Consider the following 17,870-nt stretch of genomic DNA (forward strand, 5'->3'; position numbering starts at 1 on the left):
AACAGAGAACAGACCAAAAGGCCGAAACATGCAAAGAAGCGCTTTGAATGTCCTTCAAGGAGCCTGGAGAACTATTCCTGAAGAAACAGAACCCTAGTTTCTCGCTATATTAAGGCAGGACCTATACCACACCATGTAGCAATATTCCAGTGCAGAAATGCTGTTGTTGGAAAACTGACCTATCACTACTTAAGTATCAAAAGTTAAGTGTCAAACCATAAAGTGCTCTTCAAGATCTTGTATGTGCATGAAATCAGAGCCAGTCTGAGAAAAAGTTTGAGACGCTGAGAAATGAACACATTAAGCTGTGAGTGAATGCAGACCGATGACCGTTTCATACAGTCACTGATGAAGACAACCAGATCAGGGTCAGAAGTGTGAGAAAAGGCTAATAATTACTCACTACATCATCTTGTGGTACAAAGTGGTAGTACAGCGGCCACTCCATACTTCTTTAAAGTGCATACATAGACATTTTACACGTAGCACGGTTACCACTCTGCCTCACAGAAAGAAGGTCGTGGTTTTGAATCCACCATCTGGCCTTTCTATGTGGAGTTTGCATGTTCTCCCCGTGTCTGCGTGGGTTATCGCTGGGTACTCTGGCTTGCTCCCGCAGTCTAAAGACATGTGGGGTTAGATTAATTATGGATAGATGGATATTTTGCACACAGACTTTAGCCGTTTCTTCGTATTCTGTTGATAGGTTTAGTTAATTTTAAAAGATTTTAATAATTTTAAGCAGAAATTTACATTGAGCACCATTTAAGCTGAGGGGTAGGTAAGTTTGAATATATCAGCATATATTATTATAAAATATCATTATAGCTACAGCCTTAGTTTTATGTGGAAACTGTTTTGTGTCGTTAATAAAGCTGTTCCTCAGTAAAGCGACAGATTGGTCCTTTAAAGGGCGATTAAAAAAAGCACACTTCCGGTGGGTAGAGACAAAAACAGAGAGGCACCCCGGTGGTGACAGCAGAGAAGAGGGCGGCCCGTTAGCGAGAGTAAGGGATCTGTCTGAGAAAGGTGGCCAGCTATCGTCAACACAGCCCGAGAGTGAAGTCACCTGCAGCGGATAGACAGGCGAGCAGTGACCGCCCCACTACCCCGGAGCCATGGTGAAGATCAGTTTCCAGGCTGTCTCGGGACAGAAAGTGGAAAAAGAGAGCGATGGCGACAAGACCGAGATCCTCATTCCTCATCCGATGGTGAGCAAAAGAGTCGCCTGTTCACATTTAACCCATTATAATCGAGCATGATATCGACTCTTGTGTGGAGATGGTCTTTATGTAACGCGATGCCTGCTGTGTGTCTAGCAGGCTCACCTGCCTGCTTGGTCCGCAGGGCAGCCTGCACCTGCTCGGTCATGAGCAGCAGCAGGGGGATTATTTTTCCCTTTTTTTGACAGCATCTATCGACATTTGGTTGGGAACAAAAGCATGTCATTGCTGTGATGCTTTCCTGTGCGCCAGCGCGCTTTGTGCACGTTTGATGCAAGTTATTCCAATGTGCAAAAATGCTTGCTCTTTAATCAGGGCTGCTTCGGGGGGATTACCCCCCCCCCCCCCAAAAAAGCCACAATGTACCAATTTAAAGGCTTTGTACTTGGTTTATCTGTCGATTTCCCCTGCAGTGCTGATGTATTCAACGAAAACAAAACCCCCATGCTTTCAAAAAAGGGTAGGGGGGGTAAAAAAAAAAAAAAAGGGGGGGGGGGGTTGAATGCAAGAAATGCAGAGCTTTGGGATGACAAAATGGCAGATGGGTTGCCGAGGCTTGCAGCGCATGCAGGATTATTTGTCACAGCTCTAAAGGGAGGCAGAGCTGCAGAGTCCTGAAGTTTGCTGTGCTGCGGAATCCCCCTGCATCGCTCTTATTAAAAAATACATGGCTGAGCAGCAGAGACGACAAACACCGACAGAATACAGAGGAGGCGTCTGGCATTGCATAGGAAGTGAATATCGCAGGAGTGCAGAGCTGCGGCCCCTGAGTGACTTGCGCTCCTGCAAATGTACTGAACAGGAGACAGACAGACAGACAAGGCCTCATGGTGTGACACGCACTCAGCTGCTGCCACGATCCCATCTCAGTGGGACGGAGGAACACAAAGAACTTGCAAAAGTCTGCCTTCACACATACACTGCTGTCTCCTTGTCCTCGTGAACCCTCCAAATGCTCCCTCCAAAGAACAAAGGCTTGAAGAATCAAATTCAGCTCAAATAGCAAAAGCAGTGTCCTGAAATTAGGCACTCGGGCCATACCACGCAATGTTGTTGGGGTGAGGGGGGTGGTTGGTGAAAGCTTTCAAGCATTTTGAAGTCATCTCCCTTTTAAAAAATAATAATAATAGAAACACACGCAAACACAGTTGCCATCATTTTTCTTTGAGGTATCCTCAAAGAGTCTTTTTTCACATGCACACAGTTGTTATTTTTTCCCCTTCATAGCTCCAGCTAAGAATAGCAGCCCTTTGTTTCCTTACAGTCTGCTTTTCACAAGATAATTTCTCCTGCTGTAGTTACTCTGCAGCACATCTACAGTAATTCGCTGAGCCAGTTCTCAGATAGTAGCCGCTCGCTGTGTGTGTGCGCTTCCTTTTACAACAATAATGACTAACAGTGTGTAGTGCCACCCTCCAAACACTGGCTGGGCGCGTGGCATCAGCAGATGGGCTGCGAGACTGGAGGCGTCTGGGAAGATTACTCACTATCTAAGTCAAGTTTTCATTACCCGCCGTCTCTGTCAGCCTTTCCTCCTGGCCGAGCTTCGTGCTGCTAATTCCTGCAGTTAGTTAAATTCAGATTTCTTTTCAGCCACCCGTCACACGATTGAATGAATCGGCTAGAAATGCTGCTCTGTGCACTTCTCGAAGTTTTAATGTGTGCATTTGTGGTGTCCTCCAGGATGAGGAGGAGCTGGTCCTACCCCTCCGGCCCAAGAAGTCTCCTCTCAATGGCCTGTGCTGCCTGACGTTTGGTCTGGTGGTCTTCATGGCTGGTCTGGTTTTAGCCTCCATCTTTGTCTACCGCTACTACTTCATACCTCATGTAAGACCCGATTATGCTCTACAGTGTGCCATATGTGTGCCCTTGTTGGCCTTGCAATGAAACACTACACTAAAAAAAATGGGGGGGATAATGTCCTTCTTTTTAAAAACAATAAATAATTGTAATCACTGCCATCTGAGACGGATAATGTTGCTGCAGTCGTGTTTCTTGGCTGCTGTGTTGCATTAAAAGCTGATCTGTGTGCATGTGTGTAGATCCCAGAGGAGAACTTGTTCCACTGCAGGGTGCTGTATGAAGACTCTGTGTACGCTCCGCTGCGTGGCCGTCAGGAGTTGGAGGAGAATGTCGGCATCTACCTGGCCGACAACTACGAGAAGATCACTGTGCCCGTGCCTCACTTTGGAGGAAGTGACCCTGCTGATATAATCCATGATTTCCACAGAGTGAGGACAAATATACACATGTTACATATAGTTCTGATATTCTACCCCTTAAAGACACATTAACGCCACACTCACATGTCTCCAGAATGTGTATTTCAAGTTTCAGTCTCAAATACAACACATATAGATGCAGATCTGAGCCGAAATGTGGGTTGTAACATTTTTTTCAGTATGATAACATCTTTTTTTTTTTTCTTCTAGTAAATGTGAACATGGAGTTTGTCTGAGTTCATGAAAATCTGCAGTCCAGGAGTATAGAACAGCTAGAGTTTTTCCACACAGCTCATAGGCTGCTTTAAAAACAAGACTTCATATTCGTTGTCTTTGTCAGGTGACAAGAATGGAAAAATATGAACATGAGGCAGATTTCATTGCTCATTCGGCTGCATCACAGGAGTGAGTGCAGAGCATAGGAAAGAAGCATACAGCTAGCAGAAAGTGGACTCTAACTATACTGTATACTCATTGCTCATTTGGCAAAAAAGTGCAAAGCTGTCGTCTAATGCTAACTAGCTTTGTTAGCAAAGTGCATCCATAGACTACATGGGCTTATTGCACTGCAGACACAGACACCTGCTACTTGGTGCTGAGAAAATAAGTAAATAAATGCTGGAATTTCAGCCCCATGCACTTATACAGTGAGCCTGATAATCATTCATATTTAAGGCTTTTTACAATTTTTAACAGGCGAATTACAAAACTGTGTTTTGTAAACAAGTGGCCATTTGAGGAACTGCGGTCATCACCGATTCCACGTTGGCTTTATCTTTCAACCACAAAAGTTGCAAAATACACAAAGCTAACATTACTGACTTACTTTAAATATCAAAGTTCAGTCAGTGAAATACTGACCTGCTTTTGTTTTTAAATGAGAATGAGAGTTTAATTTTATTTGTAAAGCACCAAATGAAATTCTAGTCGGCTAAAGGTGCTTTACATTGTACGGTAAAGACTCTACAGTAATGGAGAACTGGCCATAATTAGATTGCTTTGTTGTTGTTTCCAGGGACTGACTGCATACCATGACATTGCTCTGGACAAGTGCTACGTTATCGAGCTCAACACCACCATTGTGATGCCTCCGCGCAACCTCTGGGAGCTGCTTATCAATGTCAAGGTAACACAGCCGCAATCTTGGGCGACATCTCCGGCTGTTACCAAATGCTGGAAGCTAACATATTTAGCAGTGTAAGAAATTAATAAGAAGAAAACCACCCCACTTTTTTTCTTCCTTTATTTGTAATATTGTTGATGTACTCTGTGATGTATTGATACACTGCTTATGTGGACACACTAACAACTAGCATGGCTTAGTAAGTCTGTCACAGCTTCCCAAGCTTTTTAATTTAAACAATTTTTTTTTTAACCTACTTTGCTGTTTGAAGGAATTGATACTTTTGGCAAAGTTAAAATTAATTTGAGTTAATACACCATTTTGGTGTATTAGCACCAGTTTGGTGTTGTTCAACTGGAAATATTCCTCTGCTACAATTTGCCAGCATTAAAAGTCACTCTGGAAAATTTCCACAGATGTCAGTCCCCTCAAGAATTAGTATTGCAGCATCATCAGCCCCTTTGTGTTCCCACCGAGCTTGTTACTGTGTCTCTTGCAGAAGGGTACATACTTGCCTCAGACCTACATCATCCATGAAGAGATGGTAGTGACCGGCAAAGTGCACAACATGCGTCAGCTGGGACCTTTCATCTATCGCCTGTGCAACGGGAAGGACACGTACCGCCTGAACCGCCGCGTCACCCGCAGGCGTACGTTGGGGTTAATGGGGCCGTTAAAAAGAGCTGATACATGCCTGTGTTTTTGTTTTCTTTTGGGGGATTAAGAGGTTTATTGTTTAAGCTGTGATGGTATCTGAAGTTCAGCGACTCGGCTGATCGCCTCTCTGTGTCTCGCCCCATTTTCCCTCATAGGCATCAACAAGCGTGACACGAAGGACTGCCACCACATCCGCCACTTTGAGAATACATTTGTGGTGGAGACGGTTATCTGCGATGAAGCGTAAACGTGACTGTCGTCTGTGAGATTCCCGCCCACACAAAGGCACATCACCAGTCATGTCTCCAGCCACTGTAGCACCCTCCTGTGGATCTGATCATGTCTGAGTTGCACTTTACTTGTTTTTGTTTTGTTTTTAATTTTATTTCAGTACCTCCCCTTTTTATTCTGTTTCAAATTAGGTAATATTTACCCTAAAGTGTGATGCAATACTAAGCTGCTGGTTATGTCACAGGATTTTCCATGTAGCAAAGGCCTTAAGCCAATAATAATGATTTCAAGACATCTCCTCTTCCTCTTTGGGGATTTGTATGATGGTTACCGTTGCCGGAGGAGACAACTTTCTCCCCATGTTGTTTTGTTGTGCTCCCCTTGAGGTTACGTTGTTTTCCTTAGTTATCTACACAAAGCATGAGGTATTGCCTTCCTGAGCAAACATGGATTCATTTATTTATATTTTCTCATGTTCAGTGTAATGTAACTGTTGATGACTAGTAGCTTGCTTGCATCTTTAGCCTTTTGCTAGCCTGTTGCTTCCTCGCTTCTGCCTTCATCCTGTTAAAAAGCACTATCACACAGTAGACTTTAGACCAAGCTGCATCGGGCATTACACGTACTATTTTTCTTCTTTGGGAATAATATTCCGCCCCTGAAACACATGGACCCATATTTCTTTTTGACCTCTAATTTGTCACACCTTTTCTTCTTCTTCTTTTTTTTTTTTTTCCCCTCGTCCCCACTACTTTTCTGAATCGTTTTAGACTAACCTTTGTTTTCCCTTGCATGTGTTTATGTATAAGAGAAACAGCACTCTTAGAATGTTTTGTAAAACCACATTTAAAGCCTTAGTCCAGAGTCAGAGACTGGACTAAAGTCAAAACAAGTGAAAGGGAGCGTATTATATGTTAGATGAACAAAACCAACTGTGATCTGTATATTTTGTCTGCCAATGAAATCTGTCTGTGAATAAAGTAGTAAAAAATGACTGAGTTGAGGCATATGTTACTTTATTTCAAACGTTACTAGGCTTCAGTCAGTATCTTATCAATGTAAAAAGGCTAATGGGGTTTTGTTGTCACCATACGGGTGGGTGGGCAAGCAATGTGGACCCCCAAATTTGTGAATACGATGACTCAAGAAAGAAGCGATGCAGGAGTTTCAGCATAGGTGTATCTTCGACAAGTTTTAATCTCAGTGACCTAGACTTCGAAGTTGGAAGTCAGAGATCAAGTTTTTTGAAAATTCTGTGAATGCAATAACTGGAGAAACAGCTGACAAAGGATTTTGAATTCGATACAATGGGAGCATCCAGTAGGAGGCTGAGGGTTGACGCTGGCTGCTGCCAGTATTTTTCATTTTACGGTTTCTATTTTGTATTCTGTACCGATTTAAACATTTCCATAGTAAAATCCTCGTGTGAACCTGCAGCTCTGCCAGCAACTACATTTCCAGTCACCATTAATCAAAAACATAAAATCTCCCTAGATTTTTTTTTTTTTTTTTTTTTTTTTTTTAAAGAAATCTCTTAAAGTAGAAGAGGTGACTTTGATGTGTTGGATATTTGTTTTGCATAATGAAATCGCACTTAACTGCTATTTGTATTTGACATATGCGCCTTATAGTTGCTTTTTACATCTTCCAGTCTTTGTCAGTGATTTGAACTTAATGTAGGGTAATATTAGAAGAAATGATGACTGTATTACACAGACGGGATAAAACATGGATATAGCCACTGTGATTCAACCACTGCTTTTGGTCTCAGGATTCTCTTTTCTGTTTATATTGGAAGTAGAGCTTGTACATTGTTATCTGATGCCATCATGTCATCAGATAACCTTTAATGAATTCTGTCTTTAATGACTTTAAAAAAGCCTCAAGAACTGACTGCAGACATTTGACTTTTTGGGGGGAATTTCTCCAATCCACACAGGGTCAAAGCTATACGTAAACGCTCATACAGGCTCTATTAATGTCCTTAGCAAGCATCTTGCGCTTTGGCAAGATGCTTTTGGTAGCCATGAAAAAGCTTCTATTGTAATTCTAGCAGATTGATAGAGTTCATTTTAAGCATAGTCCACAAATGTTCTATAGTGCTGGTAATTCCAGAACCTTAATGATAGACTGCTTTATCGATTAACCAGTTTTAATGTGTCTTTGAGATCATTGTCCAACTGGAACACCCAACTGTGTCCAAGTTTCAAACAGCTAGGTGTTGATTTGAGGTGAAGCTGAAGAATTTGAATGTCATTCACGGCTGTGTGGCAGGCAGACTAGGACCCACATGCAGGACTCTGAGTCGAGGATATGAAAAAAAAAGCAACTTTAATGCTGTGACTTAAAAGTTTCAAAAATGGTATAAAAAAATACAAGAAATCAGGTAAAAAGCTAAACTTGGAAACTCAGAACCGGCAGACTTGAAAACACACAACAAAAAACAAGAGACGAGATACTGAGACAAGGACACAAAAGCTTGACATTAGGACGGGGATAAACATGGAAACACACGACAGACTGGAGAGACAAAACACAGAACAGACAGCAGCAGGAGATGCTGAAGACAGAACAGACATGAGAGCAGGCAAAAACAAAAAAATAAAAAATAGAAATATTAAACACAGATGCACTAGGAAATACAAAACTACAGACTAACTAATACAGGACAAGAAGATGAAAAAGTCTGTTAAATCCAAAAGAAAGATTCACAAAACCATCATAAACTCACAAACTGGGTCAAAGACACAGGACAATGACACTATTGGTATTTGTCCTTCATTACTCCATGCACAACAAAACTGCTCCCACCACCATGCTTGATGTCTGATACAGTTTTCTTAGGTTTGAAAGCCTCAGGTTTAAACATACCTAAACAAGCATAACTCTTGCCATTGTGGCCAAATAGCTCAATCATTTTTTCTTTGGATGGTAAAACTCCAGAAGTCATTTGTCCTGTTTGTGTGGACAGGTGTAAATTTCAGCTTGAAAGTGTTGATTTTGTAGCAGGGGCTTTTTTCTGAAACCTTCTCAGTTCACCATGAAGTAAAACTCACTGGACATCGGCCCTAGTATTACAGCACTTTCCTGTTCATGCCACAGTTGAACTTTTGTGGTTTCTGGGTTGTTCCTCAACATCGAAACCAATTTCATCTCAGCAGCATGTAACGGTTTGGGCCTTCTTCCAAGACTTGGCAAAGTGGTGACACATCCAGATAACTTGGTCCTTATATCCTGGCAAGTAGAAACTACCAGTTGTAGTCAATTATGATCACTAGGTCTTGGCAAATGATGACTATATTGAATTTGACACAATCAACTTGTACAATAGTGAACATAGTGAACATTAACAACAGTAAAATGTGATGGCCAGTCTGGGAAATTTAACCAATCTTCAGTGTCTAATAGCATTTTCAGTGATAACCTTTGGATAATTTTAAATCTGCAGATGAGATAATCAGTCGTCTTACAGTCTGTTGTAGGCTTACACCAACACCCTTCCATCTGGTGGGACTTAATTAGGCCTTGAGCCGTTGGCTCCACTAGTGAGGCACTCGCAAATAAAACAAAGGCCTGAGTCTTATGAAAGGACTTAAAATATACAGAAGAGATGGGCTTAAACAGTGCTGTATGTAATGTTAAAAAAAATTAAAAAAAATATTTACAAAATATTGTGATTAGTCAATTTTAAACCAGCTTTTCTGTTGAATGCTTAATTATTCTTAATCTATCCTCAACATTATTCATTCATGTGGTACTTTACATGCATACACACACCCAGCCAAAACAACGATGGTATGAGAAAAGGTTGTTTGTTTCATGTCCCTGACAGTATGTAGTTCCACACATGGTGACTTCCTGAAGACTCTGTTTTTTCTGGGGGGAGGGGACATCTTCTCATGTCAGAGTGTTAAATCTGACAAACTTATTACATGATACTGATCAGGATATTGACTGAATGTAAACTGAAGATAAGTAAGGATGCAGTTTTGCAAACACAAAAAAGTGTTGCACGTGACTTTTTTCACAGTTTCTAGTAAGTCAGCCACCGATCTGTGGTTGAGGCTTTCATGTTGCAGTGAAAATAGAACATGAAACCACTAAGCCAAGCCTCTTTCACTCTTTCACTTTCTGGGCTTGACACAAATATTACTGAAGAAATGAGTATTGTTGGTTAACTGCTGAAAACTGTGCATGTGGTTGAACTACTTAAGAATCTTGTGCACAAACGGGCTACTTTGTAAAAAAAACCACACACACACACACACACACAAAAAAACAGGCATGTATCATGGGACATCTGATAACAACTCTAGCAGGTCACTAATCTATAGTTCTCTTCCCACGTCCTCTTTTTTCTTCCAGAAGGAGTCAAAAGAAAAATAATACATCAGTGGATCCAGACAGCAGCTCAAAACAATCAGACATGCCAGTGGAGTTATACTGGTTTTGCTTTTTGTAAGTATGTGTAGTGGCATGGGCAGAAAACATGTGCAGAATATAACCAAGTTGATGGCAAAAATCAGCATTACGTTCACCTTGTTTCTGACCTTTGCAGAGTCACTGAGATGTTTGTGTAGAGCCCAGGAAACCATAACGGTGCACACAATGTTGACTGCTAGCATTGTGACCAGTAACACAATCTGAAGGTAAATAATTGCTGATCGTGTTACACTTCTATATTCATGAAGTTCAAAACAAATGTGTTCTGTGTGGTTCTGTAAGTGTTCTAAAAATCCTTTGGCCTCTGGGATATTTACCACCAGCAAAAACCCCCAGACGAGCGCTGCTCCTTTCCAGGCATTGGACGAGGTCCGAAGATGGCGAGACCTCAGAGGATAAACCACAGCCAGCAGTCGGTCCACGCATATGAAGGTGATGAAGGAGGCGCTGGAGCGGAGGTTATTGCGAAAGATTATTACGCTGAAGAGGCATGTGATAATTCCCAGCGGGGTGCCTGTTGCATGATAGTAGATCCTCATGGGCAAAGAGATGATGGCGAGCAGGTCTGAGAGTGCCAGATTCACCATGAAGACAGCGTTGGGTGATTTGAGGCTGTGGCGGCGAAGAAGAATCCACAGTGAGACTGCGTTGAGTGGCAGACCTATCACCATAATGCAGCCAAAGATCCCAGCATAAACCTCTTCTGTGGTGCTGTTTGATGTGTTCATGATGAGAAAAGAAATGTCTGAATGTCCTTTTTAAAGAACTGAAGCCGAGCGGCAAAGGTTCCTCTTTGTGTTCTTTTTCTTTGTGAGTGAGGCGTGACTAGTTTGTGACTGTAACTAGTCACACTACAGGAAACTCAAACTCATCTCATCTCATCTAGTCTGATTTCATAAGCGCTTCCTCTACATTTGTGCTTCGAAGATAGGATCTCTGATTATGATTCCTCTAATACACATTTTTAATACGCTCTGACTGTAATGAGTTTATTTTTAGATTCTTGATTCTTTCCTTTGCAGTATGGTTTAGTCTTGCGTTTAGTTCTTTTAATGTCTCTGAGTTCATTTATTTGGGGGATGGTTTTTTTTGTAATATCAACTTTACTTCTATAAAGTATTTTCCCAGTTCAGGTTCCCTGTTGCATTTAGGTTTGTCTTGTTTTTTGTGTCAGCCAAAATACAAAATAAACGTCTTGTTTTCTTTTACCAATTTCTCCTGTGTCGTCTTCATTCTGGTCCTCACTGATTGGTCTCACATAATCTGCAGCCTCAGATCATGATGGCTTAGACATAGAGGAAATGACAGTTTTATTTTTGAGTCTTTAATCTAGGCCATTGTAACCACTGTGACTCCACTGCAGGCAGGACCATGATGAAGTTCACACATGAACGGCTTCCAAACTGAAGTTCACTAATCTGCAGTCAGCTTGCCTTATTTCCTTCCCTCACTTTTTTTTTTTTTTAAACTTTGAAGAACATTGAAAATAAAACAAATAAAAAATAATAGTCAATTAAATTTTTAGAGTTTTGTTATTTTAAGTATTGTGAAATTTAGGGATTTTCCCCATCTTATACTAAAATAAGACATTTTTCGTCAATGTTCAGCTGTACACATACAGGTCCTTCTCAAAAAATTAGCATATTGTGATAAAGTTCATTATTTCCTGTAATGCACTAATAAACATTAGACTTTCATATATTTTAGATTCATTACACACAACTGAAGTAGTTCAAGCCTTTTATTGTTTTAATATTGATGATTTTGGCATACAGCTCATGAAAACCCAAAATTCCTATCTCAAAAAATTAGCATATCATGAAAAGGTTCTCTAAACGAGCTATTAACCTAATCATCTGAATCAATGAATTAACTCTAAACACCTGCAAAAGATTCCTGAGGCTTTTAAAAACTCCCAGCCTGGTTCATTACTCAAAACCGCAATCATGGGTAAGACTGCCGACCTGACTGCTGTCCAGAAGGCCATCATTGACACCCTCAAGCAAGAGGGTAAGACACAGAAAGAAATTTCTGAACGAATAGGCTGTTCCCAGAGTGCTGTATCAAGGCACCTCAGTGTCTGTGGGAAGGAAAAAGTGCGGCAGAAAACGCTGCACAACGAGAAGAGGTGACCGGACCCTGAGGAAGATTGTGGAGAAGGACCGATTCCAGACCTTGGGGGACCTGCGGAAGCAGTGGACTGAGTCTGGAGTAGAAACATCCAGAGCCACCGTGTACAGGCGTCTGCAGGAAATGGGCTACAGGTGCCGCATTCCCCAGGTCAAGCCACTTTTGAACCAGAAACAGCGGCAGAAGCGCCTGACCTGGGCTTCAGAGAAGCAGCACTGGACTGTTGCTCAGTGGTCCAAAGTACTTTTTTCGGATGAAAGCAACTTTTGCATGTCATTCGGAAATCAAGGTGCCAGAGTCTGGAGGAAGACTGGGGAGAGGGAAATGCCAAAATGCCTGAAGTCCAGTGTCAAGTACCCACAGTCAGTGATGGTCTGGGGTGCCATGTCAGCTGCTGGTGTTGGTCCACTGCGTTTTATCAAGGGCAGGGTCAATGCAGCTAGCTATCACGAGATTTTGGAGCACTTCATGCTTCCATCTGCTGAAAAGCTTTATGGAGATGAAGATTTCATTTTTCAGCACGACCTGGCACCTGCTCACAGTGCCAAAACCACTGGTAATGGTTTACTGACCATGGTATTACTCTGCTCAATTGGCCTGCCAACTCTCCTGACCTGAACCCCATAGAGAATCTGTGGGATATTGTGAACAGAAAGTTGAGAGAAGCAAGACCCAACACTCTGGATGAGCTTAAGGCCGCTATCGAAGCATCCTGGGCCTCCATAACACCTCAGCAGTGCCACAGGCTGATTGCCTCCATGCCACGCCGCATTGAAACAGTCATTTCTGCAAAAGGATTCCCGACCAAGTATTGAGTGCATAACTGAACATAATTATTTGAAGGTTGACTTTTTTTTGTATTAACAACACTTTTCTTTTATTGGTCGGATGGAATATGCACATTTTTTGAGATAGGTATTTTGGGTTTTCATGAGCTGTATGCCAAAATCATCAATATTAAAACAATAAAAGGCTTGAACTACTTCAATCGTGTGTAATGAATCTAAAATATATGAAAGTCTAATGTTTATCAGTACATTACAGAAAATAATGCACTTGATCACAATATGCTAATTATTTTAGAAGGACCTGTAAAACTAAGATTTGACCTGTCTAAAAAAAAGGGGGGGGAAAAACAAAGAAAAAAAAAAAACAAAGCGTAATTTTACATGAAATAAATAAAAAGTATGAAACATTACAAGGCCTAGGCTCATGTGAATTTACAATGATGGATGCAAGATGGTTTGTTTTCAGTTACCTTTAATACGTTTGTAAGTTTTGAACAGACATGATCCGTTTGAATAAACAGGTAAAGACATGTTATTACAGTAGATAACCTGTGCTAAAACTAAACAGAAGAACAGGAAACAATTTCTTAAATGTGGCAGCGTGATGATAAATGATTAGACCGGACACAGTGAATGTGCCTCGTTTAGAGTCTTTTTCTGGAAAACATTTAAATATGTGGCGCTTGTGCGCTATCATCACATATGGTGATGATAAAAAAAAGTGGCAACAGGTGCACTGGAGAGCCACAGTGCCCACAGACCATTTCTCTACTTATCCCTCTTGACTGATTTTCCTTTTGTTTGGTTTTTAGCTACTGTCCTTGTCACTGCTGGTAGCCCAGATGCTTACAGCCAATTCTGGTTGCACAGGTAGTCCAGCTTCTCCAGGATGGCACATCCATGCAAGAGGGTTTGCTGTGTCTCCGAGCTCAGTCTTGAGTATATGGAGGAGATACCAGGAGATGGGAGGTTGCACAAAGAGAGTTGGACAGGGCCATAGAAAGGCCTCACCCTAAAGGGCAAGATCAGTGTCTGCTCATTTCTACTAGGTGGAGCAGGACGAGCACTGCCAGACTCCCACAGAATGACCTCCAGCAGGCTATTCCTGTGCATGTTAGTTATCAAACTGTCAGGAAAAGGCTTTGTGAAGGTGGCACAAGTTTCCAACATACTTTAGTTGGCCCCGTGCTCACAGTGCAGTACCATGTATCTTCATCTTCATCTGCAGCTATGTCAGCTGAGTTAAACCTTCTTCTACTGGCCACTGTGTGCATGGTCACATGTTAACCAAGTTAAACAGCAAATGTATTCAGCACAAAATTAAAATATAAATCTAAATTGTTCCATGCCACCATTTTTTAAAACTCTGACATCACAGAAAACTGCATAATGCCGAATCTATAGCAAACACCAGTCAAACATTGGTGAACTTTACTGGTATTTCTGGAAGTTGTTATGAATTTTCAACCTTAACTGTAGAAAAATCCTTTTACAATCTTTTCCTCCAGGAAACACCACATCAGCTACAGGACAGTTAAGTAATGTACATTTTGCTGTTACACAAAAGAAAACAAACAACAAAAAAGCATCTGTATAAACAACAAATATTTGTTTTATTTAAAATCTTTATACACTTTGACATATATTAGCCCAACATTACTGTGACATACACAAGCTAACATTTGTTTAACTATACCAATAGAAACGGATCTACTGGAGATTTAACCGAACTAAATGAAATCAATTTCACTGCACATGGATGAAACTGGACTCCAATATTGATTTTGGGCTTTGATGATGTTATGTATTGCAGATTATGAGATATTCAAGCCTTTACAATTTCACATTGAGGAATATTACTCAGATTTTTTTTTCACATTTTGGAGATGCAGTTTTTATAGATTGATGAAACTCTTCCTTTCTAAGATGCTCTTTTTATACCACATTACTGACCTCTCTTTCATGCAACTGAAAAATGTACAACAAGGAGACAACTTATCACAAAAACAAAGCAGCTAGTCTGACTAAAAAGACTAAAAAACACATTTTTTTTCTATTTTTCTTATCTGTTTGTTAAAAGGTGGTTTGTTTCATTTCCTGACAGTATTTAGTTCAACAAGTGGTGACTTCCGGGAGCTTTTTTTTTTTTTTAAAAAAAGTCTCTAACTGATTTAGACAAGCTGCTTCCTCAGTTGTGAAGTGAACAAATATAAAGTAGATTTAATGAATTATGTGATTTTTCTTCAGTTTCTCTCAACTGCATGAGAAATACTTCAGGAGAAGGCTTTAAGAAAAAAACTTCAGTGCGTCTGAATACATCTTCTCATGTCAGATTGTTAATTCTGACAAACGAATTACATGATACTGATCAGGATATTAACTAAACTTGACAAAAAGAAGATCTTAGTTGCATAAACTCAAAGTGTTGCAGGTGACTTTTTTCACAGTTTCTAGTAAAGCAGATGAGCCACTGGTCTTCCTGTGGTTGAGGTTTTCATGTTGCAGTAAAAATAAAACATGAAACCACTAAGCCAAGCCAAGGCTTTTGTTCTTTTACTTTCTGGCGTTTACACAAATGTTACTGAATAAATGAATATTGATGGTTAACTGCTGAAAACTGTGCATGTGGTTGAACTACTTAAGAATCTTGTGCACAAAGGGGCTACTTTGTAAAAAAACAAAAACAAAAACAAAAAAACAGGCATGTGTCATGGGACATCTGATAACAACTCTAGCAGGCCACTAATCTATAGTTCCCTTCTCACGTCCTCTTTTTTCTTCCAGAAGGAGTCAAAAGAAAAATAATACATCAGTGGATCCAGACAGCAGTTCAAAACAGTCAGACATGCCAGTGGAGTTATACTGGTATTGCTTTTTGTAACTGCGTGTAGTGGCATGGGCAGAAAACATGTGCAGAATATAACCAAGTTGATGGCAAAAATCAGCATTACGTTCACCTTGTTTCTGACCTTTGCAGAGTCACTGAGATGTTTGTGTAGAGCCCAGGAAACCATAACGGTGCACACAATGTTGACTGCTAGCATTGTGACCAGTAACACAATCTGAAGGTAAATAATTGCTGATCGTGTTACACTTTTATAATAATGAGATTGAAAACAAATGTGTTCTGTGTGGTTCTGTAAGTGTTTAAAAAATCCTATGCCCTCTGGGATATTTACCACCAGCAAAAACCCCCAGACGAGCGCTGCTCCTTTCCAGGCATTGGATGAGGTCCGAAGATGGCGAGACCTCAGAGGATAAACCACAGCCAGCAGTCGGTCCACGCTTATGAAGGTGATGAAGGAGGCGCTGGAGCGGAGGTTTTTGCGAAAGATTATTACGCTGAAGAGGCATGTGATAATTCCCAGCGGGGTGCCTGTTGCATGATAGTAGATCCTCATGGGCAAAGAGATGATGGCGAGCAGGTCTGAGAGTGCAAGGTTCACCATGAAGACAGCGTTGGGTGATTTGAGGCTGTGGCGGCGAAGAAGAATCCACAGTGAGACTGCGTTGAGTGGCAGACCTATCACCATAATGCAGCCAAAGATCCCAGCATAAACCTTTTCTGTGGTGCTGTTTGATGTGTTCATGATGAGAAAAGAAATGTCTGAATGTCCTTTTTAAAGAACTGAAGCCGAGCAGCAAAGGTTCCTCTTTGTGTTCTTTTTCTTTGTGAGAGAGGCGTGACTAGTTTGTGACTGTAACTAGTCACACTACAGGAAACTCAAGCTCATCTCACCTCATAAGCTCTGCCTCTATATTTGTGCATTGAGTGTATTTTTAGATTCTTGATTCTTTCCTTTTCAGTGGTTTAGTGTAGCATCCTCAAGGACTGACGTACGTACGATGTAGTTATAGAACAGGGTTTATTCTGTTCTTGGCAACCCGTGAGAACTGCTCACAGACAAACAATAAACAAAACATCACATTAAAATGCGCTCTTGTACTTAGTGCCAATCAATCAAAAGTCCTTAATTACAGAAAACAAAACATTTAAAACACACAAACCTCATGAGCTGACATCCAGGAGGTGCTAAATAGTCCTTTATGGCCTTATCGCCTTATCCTCCATCTTTTTTCTCAATTATTTCTACTCTTTGAACGATATTTTCTCCATGTGTGGAGCTAACTGTGAGCTGCAGCATGCAGACACCATGTGCGCTAGCAAAAAAGGAGACTGGGAGGAGGCCAAGCTGTACCCTACGCAATTCACCACCAGAGGGCGCAAAGAACAAAATCCAGACATACAGCTTAACAAACATCAAATGCAAAAGACCGTTACATTTAGTCTTGAGTTTAGTTCTTTTAATGTCTCTGAGTTTATTTATATGGGGGAGGGTTTTTTTGTAATATAAACTTTACTTCTATACAGGGGCGATTCTAGGATCAGAGCTTTGGGGGTGCTGAGCACCCAGAGAGCTGCCTATTCAGGCAAGGTAAACTTTACTCATCACGATAAGACTTCTTCCCTGTCTCTGTCAGTCCCTGCATCCCTAAATGTCTCCAGTTGTCCCAAGTTCCCTCTGACTGTCTCCTTGGTGCATTTAAACCCCTGTTCCTCCCTGTCCTCATCGTCTGTTGTCTTCATCTCCATTATCAGTCATCATAATTTTACCCTCTCTGTGCAAGTCTGCAAATTTCTTTATTAAATCATAAGATTCTTAAATTCATCAAGTCTCTCTGTGCCTGGGTCCTCGTCACAAAACATGACATCACTGTTTTGTACATTTTAACACAATTTAATCCCCACAGTTGTGAAAGAAAAGCAAAACACTTTTTTGACAAGTCTGTAACAAAACCATCAAATCTGATAAAGGTTATTTAAATGCTGCTAAAGAAGAATGGATTGGAATTAAAACAAAAAACAAAAACCGATGATGAAAACGATGCTCATAGTGAGTAAAAGGTCTTAAATAATCAGGCCCCATCTTATCTTAATGACCTTGTAGTACCATATCACCCTATTAGAGCACTTTGCTCCCACTCTGCAGGCCTACTTGTTGTTCCTAGAGTATTTAAAAGTAGAATGGGAGGGAGAGCCTTCAGTTTTCAG

At 40.9% G+C, this 17,870-nt stretch overlaps 3 protein-coding genes across 3 annotated transcripts; 1 reads left to right on the forward strand and 2 right to left on the reverse strand.

The window, feature by feature from the left end:
* The first annotated feature begins 937 nt into the window (after positions 1 to 937).
* Positions 938 to 6,450, forward strand: itm2ca (integral membrane protein 2Ca). The gene is made up of 6 exons (XM_006801141.2): positions 938 to 1,211; positions 2,907 to 3,050; positions 3,266 to 3,454; positions 4,461 to 4,571; positions 5,068 to 5,218; positions 5,381 to 6,450. Exons 1-6 carry the CDS (start codon positions 1,119 to 1,121, stop codon positions 5,470 to 5,472), a joined length of 780 nt encoding a protein of 259 aa, XP_006801204.1. The 5' UTR covers positions 938 to 1,118; the 3' UTR covers positions 5,473 to 6,450.
* A 3,334-nt stretch (positions 6,451 to 9,784) lies between these two features.
* On the reverse strand, positions 9,785 to 10,736 carry LOC148098798 (lysophosphatidic acid receptor 6-like). Its single transcript, XM_087851476.1, has one exon. It carries the CDS (start codon positions 10,625 to 10,627, stop codon positions 9,785 to 9,787), a length of 843 nt encoding a protein of 280 aa, XP_087707602.1. The 5' UTR covers positions 10,628 to 10,736.
* A 3,766-nt stretch (positions 10,737 to 14,502) lies between these two features.
* LOC148098799 (lysophosphatidic acid receptor 6-like) lies at positions 14,503 to 16,963 on the reverse strand. Its single transcript, XM_087851477.1, has 2 exons — positions 16,826 to 16,963; positions 14,503 to 16,711 (listed from the first exon to the last, which is right to left on the reverse strand). The coding sequence occupies exon 2, from the start codon at positions 16,405 to 16,407 to the stop codon at positions 15,565 to 15,567; it is 843 nt and encodes a 280-aa protein (XP_087707603.1). The 5' UTR covers positions 16,408 to 16,711; positions 16,826 to 16,963; the 3' UTR covers positions 14,503 to 15,564.
* Positions 16,964 to 17,870: the final 907 nt, after the last annotated feature.

Source organism: Neolamprologus brichardi, chromosome 14 (assembly GCF_056152115.1).
Source record: "Neolamprologus brichardi isolate AB-2024 chromosome 14, ASM5615211v1, whole genome shotgun sequence".
NCBI lineage: Eukaryota > Metazoa > Chordata > Actinopteri > Cichliformes > Cichlidae > Neolamprologus > Neolamprologus brichardi.

Coding starts and splice junctions, on each gene's coding strand:
- LOC148098798 (XM_087851476.1), bottom strand. CDS start 10,627: ATGAACACATCAAACAGCACCACAGAAGAGGTTTATGCTGGGATCTTT.
- LOC148098799 (XM_087851477.1), bottom strand. CDS start 16,407: ATGAACACATCAAACAGCACCACAGAAAAGGTTTATGCTGGGATCTTT.
- itm2ca (XM_006801141.2), top strand. CDS start 1,119: ATGGTGAAGATCAGTTTCCAGGCTGTCTCGGGACAGAAAGTGGAAAAA. Junction 3,051..3,265: donor GCTACTACTTCATACCTCAT/GTAAGACCCGAT, acceptor GCATGTGTGTAG/ATCCCAGAGGAGAACTTGTT. Junction 4,572..5,067: donor AGCTGCTTATCAATGTCAAG/GTAACACAGCCG, acceptor TGTCTCTTGCAG/AAGGGTACATACTTGCCTCA.